At 45.5% G+C, this 14,583-nt stretch overlaps 1 protein-coding gene across 1 annotated transcript in view; it reads left to right on the top strand.

The window, feature by feature from the left end:
• The window catches only part of ARHGEF12 (Rho guanine nucleotide exchange factor 12), a 441,882-nt gene that overhangs the window by 412,462 nt on the left and 14,837 nt on the right, over positions 1 to 14,583 (top strand). Inside the window, exons 36-39 of the mRNA XM_073602566.1 lie at positions 1,348 to 1,442; positions 6,279 to 6,458; positions 12,648 to 13,016; positions 13,099 to 13,346. Of these exons, the coding sequence (XP_073458667.1) occupies positions 1,348 to 1,442; positions 6,279 to 6,458; positions 12,648 to 13,016; positions 13,099 to 13,346 (892 nt within the window). The remainder of the gene's footprint in view (positions 1 to 1,347; positions 1,443 to 6,278; positions 6,459 to 12,647; positions 13,017 to 13,098; positions 13,347 to 14,583) is intronic.

Genomic DNA, 14,583 nt, shown 5'->3' on the forward strand with positions numbered 1-14,583 from the left:
CATACATTCACCAGATTCTATCAGGTGGATGTAAGAAGGCATGAGGATGTCGCCTTTGGGCGCAGTGTGCTGCAGGCTGCAGTATAGATCCTCAGGTCTGATTTGCACCCAACTTTTGTTGTGTCCCCTCTCCTCAGGTGCCATTGCTCTGGGACATCCCAGACAGTAATTACTGTGGCTCTGTGTCCCGTGATGTACGATAATGAAAATAGTATTTTTATGACCGCTTACCTGTAAAATCCTTTTCTTGGAGTACATCACGGGACACAGAGGTCCCTCCTCTCTTTCTGGTTACACGTGTATTGCTTTGCTACAAAACTGAGATACTCCCGGTAAGGGGAGGGGTTATATGGGGAATTGAACTTCCTGTTTAGGGTGTGCCAGTGTCCATTACCTAAAGGCGGTGCCATATAACCCAGACAGTAATTACTGTGGCTCTGTAAAGGATTTTACAGGTATGCTGTTATAAAAATCCTATTATTTTTATCAGTTGTTACTGATTGTATTTGCACCTAGAATGCTACAGTTTTGTTTCTGTTTTAAATATTCATCAAATCCTCATGAAACTTTCTGTAAGACTGGCCATGCAGTAAGCAGTTTTTCTTTCCTTCAACCACGGTTTGAAGGAAAGCAAATCGCTTGATTTTCCCTGCCAATGCTTATGGAGGAATCCCTCCCACTGCGACAACCGGCGGCAGAAATCATATGAAAAAAAACCCAACATGCTGGTTGTACTGAAGTGGATTGGTAGAGCCACTGTTATACTTGCCTCCTCTGTGTAGTGGTTTTGCACAGAGCAGCCCAGATCATCATCTTCTTGGGTACCTCTTCAGCTCTTCTGGCCCCTCCCTCCTGTTGAGTGCCTCCACAGCAAGCAGATTGCTATGGGGCACCTGAGCTGAGCCACAGCTCCCTGTGTCCATTCAGACACAGAGCCCCGGCCCGGTCCCCCCTCTTTCTCTCCTTATTGGCTAACTGACTTTGAGTGACAGCAGCGTGAGCCAGTGGTGCTGCACTGCTGTCTTGGCCAATGAGGGGGGGAGTCCCCGAAGGCCGAGACACTCCTACAACATTGCTGGATTTAGGGGGGCTGAGGGGGCTGCTGCACACCAAAGGCTTTTTATCTTAATGCATTAAGGTAAAAAAAAAACCTCTGCTTTACAATCACTTTAAATTTGCCCATCCTGTTTCCTTACCTTTTTTTATTTATTTTTTTTATACCATTTATTCTTTAAATTAAATGTAAGAAAAACTGCCAAGGAAAAGCTCTTGAAAAATACAATGATATGGGATGTGATTTTGCGCACTGAGAATATTTAGATGCCTTTTTGTTTTGCACCTTTGCAGAGAGGAACACGAAAATGGAGAAAAATGGAACACGAAAATGGAGAAAAAACAGAAGGGGGACCATGAACAACAAGGACAAGATGTGCCTAGTTCAGGTGAGTTTAGTGAGTGTAACAATTCAGCTCAACATCCCATAATAATTCAGGATACAATTTTATCGCCAGCACATGCAATACGTTTTTTTTTGCATGTGGGAAGTCTTAGGGAACATGTCAAAAATATGATATTTGGTTTCTGCTATATAATAATAATAATAATAATAATAATATCTTTCTTACACCACATTTTGGGGAATGCGAATCCCAAATCTCACAAGAAGATGCTCTAGCACTGCTTACAAGCTGCTTTCTATGACATTTGGGATCCTCTGAATCGCTTAACATTTTACTGGAAGGTCTGTGACATCATTCCCACCTAAGGTTCGAAAGTATATTTTTTGCGTTTTCTTCTAGTGTGTGTGTGTCTGTTTTTTGTTTGAATTTGTTTAATGCTACATTTTTATATGGGGGGGGGGTTCTGACTAATTGGTGTTTCTTGTATTGTATTTCAGGCATTGTACACATTCCTGCCTACACCTTGCCTTTTTTATCTGCATAGAATGTGCACTGATCATGTTATTGCATCTTGTAATTTTTTGCCCTATACACGCAGCCTATAATAGAGTAAATCTTCACATTTCTGTGTCAACAGTTTTTTTTTGTGTAGGAACAATTCAGTATTTGGCATGGCTCCACTCAGGTTAATGCATGCCCTCTGTCTTTAGTGTGAGAAATGAAATTTACTTTGAAGAAACTAGATATCCCACAATCCCTGAGTCTCTGTCTAGTGCTGATGCGGAAGAGAGCTATATAGTAATTAGATCTGACATAGACACATGCAGGCAGAGCATTCATAGACACACACAGAGCTCACCATGCAGATAGAAGACATTTTTTTCATTACATTGGCATTCTCACATTTGTGATGTGATACAGAGCAGATGGCAGGCATGCATTGGATGCTGTGTGCCCCGTAACATGAAGTTGTTTTTTTCCCTTTGGTGCCTAAAGACAGGCTGGCTAAAGCAGTACATGCACATAGGAGAATCAATCAGCCATGACACTACAAACTGCAGCCATAGCATGTGAGCCCTTCATTACAAGGTACGGCATACTAACTGCGTTGAGAATTTAACAACACTAAGGCAACCCATAGACGAGTCAGTTTTTTTCGCTCAATGTGGATGGGGGAATTCTCGCAGCTGAGCTATTGTATTCTGACAGCAGGGAAAACCTCCCCAGCATCAGAATACATTGCTCAGCACAGAAGGCTATAGCCTTATAGAGCTTAAGCTATATAAAAATGAACACAAACAGTGCAACGTTTATAAACCCAGATTGATGAAGCATAAATTGATAGGGCTCCTTCACACGGACGTGTCCGTGTACGGAGCCCGCTCTGCTCAGCGGGGGATCGTTCCGCCGAGCAGGCAGATGACAGGTCCGTCACTGCACAATGTGCAGCGACGGACCTGTCAGAGCGCCGCTCTCCCCTATGGGGGATTGGATGATGACGGACCGTAGAGTCCGTCGTCACCCAATCCGATCCGAAAACAGATGAAAAAGTAGGTTTTTCCTCCATTACGCTTTTTCGGATCGGAGCGGGTCGGATGTCAGCGGACATGTCACCGCTGACATCCAACGCTCCATAGAGATCTATGGAGGGTCCGTTCAGGTCCGCCTAAAAAACTGACAGGCGGACCTGAACGGATCGTCAGTGTGAAAGAGGCCATATTAGTAGTTTTGTGGTAATGCATTTTCCTCTGCCTTATTGGGTAGGCCTAATGTCTAAAGATATTTGATGTTTTTCTTGCACTTAGCGCATGTAAATTGTATGATATTTTACTAATCCAACTGAAATATGGTAGAGAGCTGCTAAACATTTTACCATTTTCTCATTTCTCGGAAATGAACTCCAGGCAAGCTGCTAAATACATAGTTGAAATACATATAGCGGACCTGGTTTACTTGCCTAAGGCTTTGTATTTCTGTCCATCCTATCCCAGGATTTGCACTACCTTGCCATAGAACACAGTTGAGTTGGTGATCTGACTTTGCTTTTCTTTAGTTAAGGAAGACCGCTATGTCACATTCCCACCCCCACCCTGTGATTGGTCAGTTAAGGAGCATCAGTCGAGCTAACATCTCTGCTTACTCTGCTCTCACCCCCTATGAACATGTTTCTTGTCAACACGGCACTCCACATCTAGACGGCTCCTGTTGCCATCTTTATCTCCCCCAGTCTGTGAGCTTCTGTGCAGGGCATTACAAGAGGCTGATACAAAGTCAAATTCAGGTGCCTAAACCAATTAACTGCTCCGCATCCTGCCATAGTACATAAAGAGCCGAACAGGAGCAGCGCTGATGCAATTGGAGGTAACAGTATGTCCCCCCCGCATCAGTGGTTTGTGCCTTGGAGCACACAGCTGTGTAGTCTGTGCCCACTGTGTCCACTGAACACAGCAGAACACTGATTGTTGTACTGAGCCACTGTGCGCAGCCCTGGTACCATGTGAACACTGTAGCCAGTTGGCGATCACATGGACAGTAGTAAACACTATATCATTTCCTAGCATCATTGTTTACTATTCCGTGAACTATAAGATCGGTCACAGAGATCACATAGTATAGGCCAATCACAGCAGTCCTGTGCCATGTGATAGCTGTGGCCAGTCATAGCTATCACAGTATTTCTCAATGGCTGCATGATTTCATCCAGAGAGAGAGAAATGATTGCTCTTACAGCCATTATTGTTGTGAAAGCAATCACTGTAAAAAAAAAAATATTTCATGATCGCTTACCTCCTCCCATCTTCCCCCACTACCACCACATCAGTCCCAGTGTCCTAATCACCGATGTGTCCTCGCAGTGTCCTAATCACCGCCACCCACTAAGTGTCACTAATCACTGCTGCACCACTCACAATGTTTATGATCATTGCCACTCCATTCCAAGTGCACATCCTGCTGACTGTGTTCCTGTGAGACACCAAAATGTCTCTCCAAAATGTGGTAATTTTTTGGGGATTTCCACTGTCTTGGGGATCCAGGGCCTCCAACATTGTAAAAGTCAGGAGATGTAAAAGTTATGCTCCTAGAAAGCTTGAAGGTGCTCCTTGGATTTGGGCCCCTCTGTGTGGCTCCATGGGTGCTCAAACTGTGGCCCTCCAGCTGTTGCAGAACTACAAGTCCCAAGGGGCATTGCAAGCCACTGGCAGTTACAAGCATGACTCCCAAAGGCAGAGGCATGATGGGACTTGTAAATCCACAACAGCTAGAGGGCCACTGGTTGAGCATCCATGGGCTAGGCTGTGAAAAAGTCTCATGCATGGGGTATCGTCACACTTGGGAGAAGTAGCAGAATGTGTTTTGTGGTGTATGTCTAAGTATGCCTATGATGTGTGTTAGAAATATCCTATTAATTGACATTTTTCAAAAGACCCACTGTACCTTTCGAACAAAACCTTGGAGTGTTTTCTTTCCAAAATAGGGTCATTTTGTGGCCATTTCCACTGTCCATGTGCTCCAGGACCTCCAAAAATGTGATGGGTAGTCAGGAAGTTAGATCCTTGGATTTTGGGCCCCTCTATGTATCTAGGTTCTGAAAAAGTCTCACACGTGGTATCTTCATACTCAAGGGGCGCAGCAGAATATGTTTTGTGTGTAATTGTAAGTATGCCTATGCCATGTGTGAGAAATAACTTTGTAAAAAAAAATTATATTTAATTTCTTAATTTTCAAAAAAAATAACAAAAAGATTACAACTTCAAAACAAACTGTCTACTTTCCAAAAAAGGGGTAATTTGTACAGCCCTGGCATTTTAGGGCTTCAAGAAATTAGACCGTCAGTACATCAGGACTGATCAATTTCAAATATGCTGTATATACCATAGTTTGTAGATTCTATAGCTTTCACACAGACTAAATAATATATATACTGATTTGGGTTATTTTAACCAAAGATATATGGCAGAATATATGTTGGCCTAAAGTTATGAAGAAAGAGTATTTATTTGCAAAAGTTTAAAAGAGAAACTTTTTTTTTTATTATTATTCAAAATGTTCAGTGTTTTTTTCGTTTATGTAGCAAAAAGTAAATAAAACCCAGTGGTGATTAAATACCACCATATGAAAGCTCTATCTGGCTCAAAACATAGCAATTTCATTTGGGTACAGTGTTGCATGACTAATTGTCCTTCAAAGTATGACCGTGCTGAAAGCTGCAAAATGGCCCGTACTGGAGGTGGTTAAATTGAAAAACAGGCAGAGTAATTTTAATTAATGCACAACTAAATTTACTTGTGTGTTTTTTTTTTTCTGCCTTTGCAGTTTAGTTCATCTATAAAGGCTTCTCCAGGGATTCTATGAAAATATACAGTTCTATAACATTTTCATTAGCAATATAATCATGCCAGGCAGTGCTCCGTAAGGGCAAGAATGTTTCTCATATTTTTATACCTCTTTAAAAAAATTTTAGGCTTATGAAACAAATAATCATTGTCATCCCAGCACCTTTTTTGCATTTTATTATAAAGTGCAGACTGTGTCCAAGGACTGGACAGAACAATACAAATCCTTGTAAAAAAAAAAAAAAAAAAAAAAGAAGCTACCTCATACAGTATGTATTTAAGCTTGTATTTAGCTGTTTGTCTGGAGTTCAGATTTCAATTACCTACTAATGGATAAGAGTGTTTTAAAATTGTGTGTCATGTTGCAGAACATTATGGCTAGTACCATCAGATATTTTGTGGGTGCTCCTCTGTAATATGTCAAGTTAGATGTTCTTTCAGTATTCCTCTCTCTTTTTAAATGTGTTATGATGGATTTGGGATTTTGCATGCATTTTCCTTCAAAATGACTGTGCTTTCACCATTTCTGTGGCTTTTTCCACAGACAAAGACCCAGAAACTGAAGGCACAGCTTTGCCCATGTCTGCTCCCCATGCTGGGGATGATGGTATCCTGCAGCCTCAACAAAGGACAGTTTACAATCCAGTTTCCACATCGACCTCGAGCCCCATCTCTTATGACACACCTCTGGAGCACACTTGGGCCCTGGATGCACTCAGAAACTGTAAGAATCAAAGGGGGTCCTTGTCATATTTGGCATAAAGATACATATTTCACTATTTTCAGTATAAGCGCATAATAGCTGTGTGAGGAATTCTCAATATGCATTGCATATAAGTAAAAGCTGACTCAAAAATGGAAAGAAAATCAGCTTGGGCTGGAGTTGTAAGAAACAAAGAAAGGAGGCGCCTCTGGGTGCAGACTTAAAAACAATTTTAATAAAAAGAGCAGCAACAGAGATTGCACTCACATTTGTGTTGAGTTAAAAAGGCATATGAGAGTCCCAGATGTAACTGGAGGGGTCCGTGAGGTCGATCATCCCTGCCATGGATGTGTAATCAGACTGGTCTTTCAGATGCACTGTGTCCACCGGCCGGCAATGATGGAGGAATACCAGAATGAGACTTGGAAGGCAAACAGCAATCCAGGCGAGGGGCAATGACATCACACACATGCAACGCGTTTCCTGAGTCAGCAAGCCGTGAATGGCATGAGGGCTGCACTCCTTTGTCAAGCTAGTTACTATGGGACTAATGCAGAGTATATATGGGAGGAAGTGAGGGGAGTGGTCATGAGAAGAAGCTGTATGGAGTAGGGGGAAGTGATCATGAGAGGAAGCTGTATAGAGTAGTGTCAGCAATGAAGGACGTGTGAGGAAAAAAAAAAAAAAAGCTAGTTACTATGGGACTAGTTGAGAGAATACATGGGAGGAAGTAAGGGGAGTGGTCATGAGAGGAAGCTGTATGGAGTAGGGGGGAGTGGTCATGAGAGGAAGCTGTATGGAATAGTGTCAGCAATGAAGGACGTGTCAGGAAAAAAAAAAGAAAAAAAAAAAAAAGCTAGTTGCTATGGGACTAGTTGAGAGAATATATGGGAGGAAGCTGTATGGAGTAGGGGGAGTGGTCATGAGAGGAAGCTGTATGGAGTAGTGTCAGCAATGAAGGATGTGTGAGAGAAAAAAAAAAGAAGACTGTCATGGGATGTAGAGTATAATATATTATATAGTCCAGAAAGAGAATATAGTGACTATAGTGACTATCCTTCTAAAATGATGTAATATATGGGATATGGGAGAACAGTCATTTGAAAAGGGGGGAAAGAGGGGGGGGGGGACAAAAAGAAAGGGGGGGGAACACAAAATGGGGGGGTTATGGAAATAGGAAAAAAGGGGGGGGGGGTGAGAAGGTATGAGGAGGGGAAGGGAAAGAAAGAAGAAAGCACATGTGTACACACTCCATGTGCAAACTGATATAACATGATAAACTGGTGATATGATCATGAAAAAAACACACACATAAGCAAATATATGCACGCAGCCATCGCAGAATGGCAGATGTTTCAATGCACTCATTGATGCCTCCAGGTGAGAGGACATCCAGACGATAGATCCAATAGGTCTCCTTTGCGCACAATTTCTTGAACCTTTCGGCAGGTGAGAGAGACCTAGGGAACTGTTCTATAACCCAAACAGATAACCCCAGAGTGGAACTCTGTGAACTGTGGCAAAATGTCTGGGCACACTGTGGGGGTCTGTACCACCCTCAGTGTACCTCCTATGCTCCCCAAAACACTGTCTGAGGGGCCGAATGGTGCGGCCAACGTATATGAGGCCACAGGGGCAGGTCAGACCATATACCACATGATCCGATGAACAATTGAAAAAATATTTCAGAAAATAAGTGTGGCCTTTGGTGGAGAAAGATTTTTGACCGTGCTGAACAAAATGGCACGTTTTGCAAAGTTTCTTGCAGCATTGGTACATCCCTACCAAAGGAATGAGCGGCGTGATGGGCGGGAAGTTAGGGGTGGTTTTCAATTTGCTAGGAGCAATTTTGTTTTTAAGGTTTGGAGCCCTGCGGTAAGTGACACGTGGGTGTGTGGGGAGGATGGATTTGAGGTGAGGGTCCTGCTGAAGAATGTCCCAATATTTCAGCAGAATCCTCTCTATCTTTTTATGTTGAGAATGAAAAGTCGTGATGAATCGGATGGGACAGTCTGTAGAAGGAGGATTAGGGCGTGAGGGTTTCTCATGGAGATATAGTTCATAAGCTTTTTCTACTATATCTGCAGGGTATTCCTTCTCAGAAAATTTGTTTTTGAGGTTTACACTGGATTCGATATAGTCAACATCCCTAGTGCAATTCTGTCTGAGTCGACAAAATTGACCTTTGGGAATGTTTTTGATCCATGGTGGGTAATGACAGCTTTTGTAATGAAGATATGAGTTGCCACTGGTCGGCTTAGTATAATTTCTGGCATATATGACATGGTCCTCATGTTGAAGTTCCAAATCCAATAAAGCTAGGGAGATCTGATCACCACCCCTACCTTCCCGCTCATCACTCCACTCATTCCTTTGGTAAGGATGTACCAATGCCGCAAAAAACTTTTGAAAAACGTGCCATTTTGTTCAGCACGGTCAAAAAAGGCCACACTTATTTTCTGAAAGATTTTTTCATGCTCATCGGATCATGTGGTATATGTGTCTGACCTGCCCCTGTGGCCTCATATACATTGGCTGCACCATTCGGCCCCTCAGACAGCGTTTTGGGGAGCATAGGATGTTCATTGAGGGTGGTACAGACCCCCACAGTGTGCCCAGACATTTTGCCACAGTTCACAAGGGTTCCACTCTGGGGTTATCTGTTTGGGTTATAGAACAGATCCCTAAGTCTCTCTCGCCTGCCGAAAGGTTCAAGAAATTGTGAAAGGGAGACCTATTGGATCTATCGTCTGGATGTCCTCTCACCTGGAGGCATCAATGAGTGCATTGAAACATCTGCCATTCTGTGATGCCTGCGTGCATATATTTGCTTATGTGTGTGTTTTTTTCATGATCATATCACCAGTTTATCATGTTATATCAGTTTGCACATGGAGTGTTTACACATGTCCTTCTTTCTTTTTTCTTTACCTTCCCCTCCTCATTCCTTCTCACCTCCCCTTCCCCCCCCCCTTTTTTCCTATTTCCATAACCCCCCCATTTTTTGTTTCCCTCCCCCCCCCTCCCCTTTCTTTCTGTCCTCCCCCCCCCCCCCCTTTCCCTCCTTTTCAAATGACTGTTCTCCCATATATTACATAATTTTAGAGGGATAGTCACTATAGTCTCTTTCTGGACTATATCATATATTATACTCTACATCCCATGACATTCTTCTTTTTTTTCTCTCACACGTCCTTCTTTGCTGACACTACTCCATACAGCTTCCTCTCATGACCACTCCCCTCCCCCCTACTCCATACAGCTTCCTCTCATGACCACTCCCCTTACTTCCTCCCATGTATTCTCTCAACTAGTCCCATAGTAACTAGCTTTTTTTTTATCTTTTTTTTTTTTTTGTTTTTCTCACACGTCCTTTATTGCTGACACTACTCCATACAGCTTCAACTCATGACCACTCCCCTCCCCCCTACTCCATACAGCTTCCTCTCATGACCACTCCCCTCCCCCCTACTCCATACAGCTTCCTCTCATGACCACTCCCCTCCCCCCTACTCCATACAGCTTCCTCTCATGACCACTCCCCTCACTTCCTCCCATATATTCTCCCAACTAGTCCCATAGTAACTACCCTTTTTTTTTTTCTCACACGTCCTTCATTGCTGACACTACTCCATACACCTTCCTCTCATGACCACTTCCCCCTGCTCCATACAACTTCTTCTCATGACCACTTCCCCTCACTTCCTCCCATATATTCTCTGCATTAGTCCTATAGTAACTAGCTTGACAAAGGAGTGCAGCGCTCATGCCATTCACGGCTTGCTGACTCAGGAAACGCGTCGCATGGGTGTGATGTCATCGCCCCTCACCTGGATTGCTGTTTGCCTTCCAAGTCTCATTCTGTATTCCTCCATCATTGCCGGCCGGTGGACACAGTGCATCTGAAAGACCAGTCTGATTACACATCCATGGCAGGGATGATCAACCTCACGGACCCCTCCAGTTACATCTGGGACTCTCATATGCCTTTTTAACTCAACACCAGGGTCCTCAAACTACGCCCGCGGGCCACATGCGGCCCGCCGAGGACATTTATCCGGCCCACCCCACCCAGGGCTGGATTCCCGATAGGCCAGGCTCGGGCCGGGACCAGGTCGGCTCGGCTTGGGCAGGTCCACTCTGCTTCGGCAGGGGAGCATATCCGCTCCGCTCAAGCCGCCTCCCCCACCCCAGTCATTGATGGAGGGCTCCGTGTGCCGCGCTGCATGCTGGGAAGTGTAGTTTTCCAGCACAGTCCCGCGCGGATTCACGTCTTCCTCACGTGGCAGGCAGGAGGCGCGGAGGGTGACAGCGAGAAAGGAGGCGCGAAGAGTGACAGCGAGAGCGGAGGCTTCAGGCAACAGCCTACTAACAAGTGAGGACCCCTGTCCACCCCCACTGTCCCCCTGTCCACCCCACTGTCCACCCCCCTGTCCACCCCACTGGTCCACCCCACTGTCCTGTCCCCTGTCCACCCCACTGTCCCCTGTCCACCCCACTGTCCCCCTGTCCACCCCACTGTCCCCCTGTCCACCCCTCTGTCCCCCTGTCCACCCACTGTCCACCCCTCTGTCCCCCTGTCCACCCCTCTGTCCCCCTGTCCACCCCCCTGTCCATCCCTCTGTCCCCCTGTCCATCCCACTGTCCATCCCTCTGTCCCCCTGTCCACCCCCCTGTCCCCCTCTGTCCATCCCACTGTCCCTCTGTCCACCCCACTGTCCCCCTGTCCACCCAACTGTCCCCCCCCTCTGTCCCCCTGTCCACCCCTCTGTCCACCCCTCTGTCCATCCCACTGCCCCCCTGTCCATCCCACTGTCCCCCTGTCCACCCCACTGTCCCCCTGTCCACCCCACTGTCCCCCTGTCCATCCCCTGTCCATCCCCCTGTCCACCCCTCTGTCCATCCCACTCTCCCCCTGGCCCATCCCTCTGTCCCCTGTCCATCCCACAGTCCCTCTGTCCCCCTGTCCATCCTCTGTCCCCCTGTCCATCCCTCTGTCCATCCATCAGTTCCCCTGTCCATCCCACAGTCCCCCTGTCCATCCCTCTGTCCATCCATCTGTCCATCCCACAGTCCCCCTGTCCATCCCACAGCCCCCCTGTCCATCCCACAGCCCCCTGTCCATCCCACAGCCCCCTGTCCCATCCCACAGTCCCTCTGTCCCCCTGTCCATCCAGAGTCCCTCTGTCCCCCTGTCCACCCCTCTGTCCATCTCACAGTCCACCCTGTCCATCCCTCTGTCCCCCTGTCCATCCCACAGTCCCCCCTGTCCATCCCACAGTCCCCCTGTCCATCCCACAGTCCCCCTCTCCATCCCACAGTCCCCCTCTCCATCCTACTTTCCCCTGTCCATCCCACTGTTCCCCTCTCCATCCCACTGTCCCCCCCTCTCCTTCCCACTGTCCCCCCTCTCCTTCCCACTGTCCCCCTGTCCATCCACTGTTCTCCTGTGCATCCCACTGTCCTTCTGACCACTCTGCAGCCCCCCCCTCCACCCCACTGCCCTCCCCTGTGCATCCTGCTAGTGTGGGGTCTTTGGGGTGCTGTGGTTAGGGTGGTCCACTTTGGGGTGCCTTAGATATGATAGACTGATTTGGAGTGTTGAGATAGAATGAGCCACAAGCTGGTCTAGGTAGGAGGAGGGCGGGACTTTTATCACAGCGCGTCCGAACTATAGTCCGGCCCTCTAACAGTCTGACCGATAGTGAACTGGCCCCCTGTTTAAAGAGTTTGAGGACCCCTGCTCAACACAAATGTGAGTGCAATCTCTGTTGCTGCTCTTTTTATTAAAATTGTTTTTAAGTCTGCACCCAGAGGCGCCTCCTTTCTTTGTTTCTTACAGTGCTTTTTGGGAATATGGTTTTATACCCATTGGAAGGCTGCTGTGAATGTGGGCTTTATACCTCATCATCGACTTTATGCACACCATAATGGACTACTATTATCTTTTCTTATCCCTTGTTCCAGTTCATCATTTATATGCATAATATTGTCATTTATGTGGATTATTGCTTTTAACCTTTGCGCCAAACACTTGTTATAATTGGGCTGGAGTTGGGCTTTGCATATTCACTATGTATACATGATGTACTTTTCCCAATCTTATTCTGATTTTAGTTTTGGCTAGAATAAAATTTGTGTAGAACTATGCACTAATAGTGCAATATTATCCCCAATTTTATTTTGATTTCAGTTTATTCTTTATTTTAGTGGCATTACTTAAGCAGTTACTATTGCAACAAGTTAAGCTTCTTCAAAAAGAGGAATCCGAAAACTTCCAGCGTTTCTGCAGTCGCAGTTCCCAGGAGCACACTGCAGAGAGTGACCGGCAGCCAGTGCCTTTGGGCCTTAACCACCTGCGAAAGAAAAGCAGAGAGAGCTATTCTAATAGACAATCCTTAAGACAGAAATCTGAAGAAAGATGCTCTGATCGTGGAAGACTAAGCTCAGAGATGACTGATGAATCTGTGGAAGAGAGCATAGAACAGTACTTTGATGCTCAGGAGCTTCACAGCGAGGAGCATTCTAAGGAATACAGCAAAGAGAGAGGCTTGGACGAGATGCAATATCGGATATCAGGTGACAGGCTTGCTTATATTAGGGAAGTGGGCAATACTGTTTGGTTTAGTTAAAGATAACTTACTTGATATCCTTTATATAGGGCGGTACTTGATCCTGGATGGTTATGAGAGCATACAGGAAAGTTCCACAGACGAAGATTACATCTGTCCTGAGTCTTCTACCCAGTGCACATTTTCTGACCAGCAAGCCAAGAGCAACTCCTCCTCTGCAACAGAGAGGCTAAGTGCACCCATCACTGAGCTTTTTGAGCCTACACCACCATCTGAGACATTCAAACGGATGTTCCATTGTATTAAAAATATTGAGACTGACTTACAACAGCTCAAGGTGAGCACTGATACCGACTTATAGCCGCTCAAGGTGAACTGAAGAAATAACACTGCTAATATAAGAGTACCACATTTCTGGTGAAATAAAATGAACATATTGGTTTACATTGTGAAAGTGGAAACTCCTGCGCTGCCGGGGGGGGGGGGTGGCTATGCTAAAAGGACACTGCTGCAACACCTAAGTACTGATCCAAGGCAGGACAAATGGGACAAAAGTGGGGGAAGATGGTAGTTGCGCTGTGATGAAGGGGGGGGGGGGGAAGCTACAAAGATGACTAAAGTGGCAAAGTGAACTAAAAAAGCAGAAACGGGCCAATGCATGAATAGATCCTACATGCTAAAAGAACATGGTGGGGATGCAGTGCAGTGCAACGTAGCTGATCAACATGACATGTTGCAGGCAGACAAAGCCTAATATATAAAGGTAATCGTGAAACAGTGACTGCTTGAATATAGCAAAACAAAAATGCATATACCAACACAAATAGGGTGAATAATGACACAATGCAAAAAAAAATATATATATATATAATGCAAGAAAAATATATGTGGGCTAGTGCCCCATTAGCAAAAACGTGCCAGATCCTGGTGAACTACAAGTGACAAATCCCTAGGACAAACATGAATATTAGTTCTATCATCCAGTCCAAAAAGCAAAAACACGTGATGAGAAACACAAAAAACACAAAACAAGTCCAATCGTGAAGGGAGGGGGGATCTTCAGTGAGGACACCTCCGTGTTTGCAAGCCGCTTACCTTACAGCTGTAAGGTGCACAGCCTGTGTTGCAAATGACCCGCAGGTGTAGACGTTCCGTGTATACAGGCAGTGACAATGATGAACATGCCAAGCGAAATATAAAAAATAAAAAGTATACAGCATGTAAAATAACTCTGCAACGACCACAGTGGAGGGGGGGGCAAGACACACACAGGGGGAGGTTGCACTCACTTTCATGAAGTGAGTGTGGGCATCAATCCACGAGCGCCGAGCTCGTATGCCTCCAGGAGTGTCACCAATCTGGAATCTGTCCCCGTGCCTGGAAACTGGAATATGTCCCCGTGCCTCTCTCCTCAGTGTTCGTCAGGTAGAGTAGTGATGTACAGTGTGAGGGGGAAAGAGACGCACAACAGGAGACGAGCTCGGCGCTCGTAGTTACTACACACTGCAGCATTGTTTTAAATGTAAGTTGATTGGACTTGTTTTATTAAATAAATATACCTTTTATATGGGATC

The sequence above is a fragment of the Aquarana catesbeiana genome, linkage group LG10 (genome assembly GCF_042186555.1).
Source record: "Aquarana catesbeiana isolate 2022-GZ linkage group LG10, ASM4218655v1, whole genome shotgun sequence".
In the NCBI taxonomy this organism is placed as follows: domain Eukaryota; kingdom Metazoa; phylum Chordata; class Amphibia; order Anura; family Ranidae; genus Aquarana; species Aquarana catesbeiana.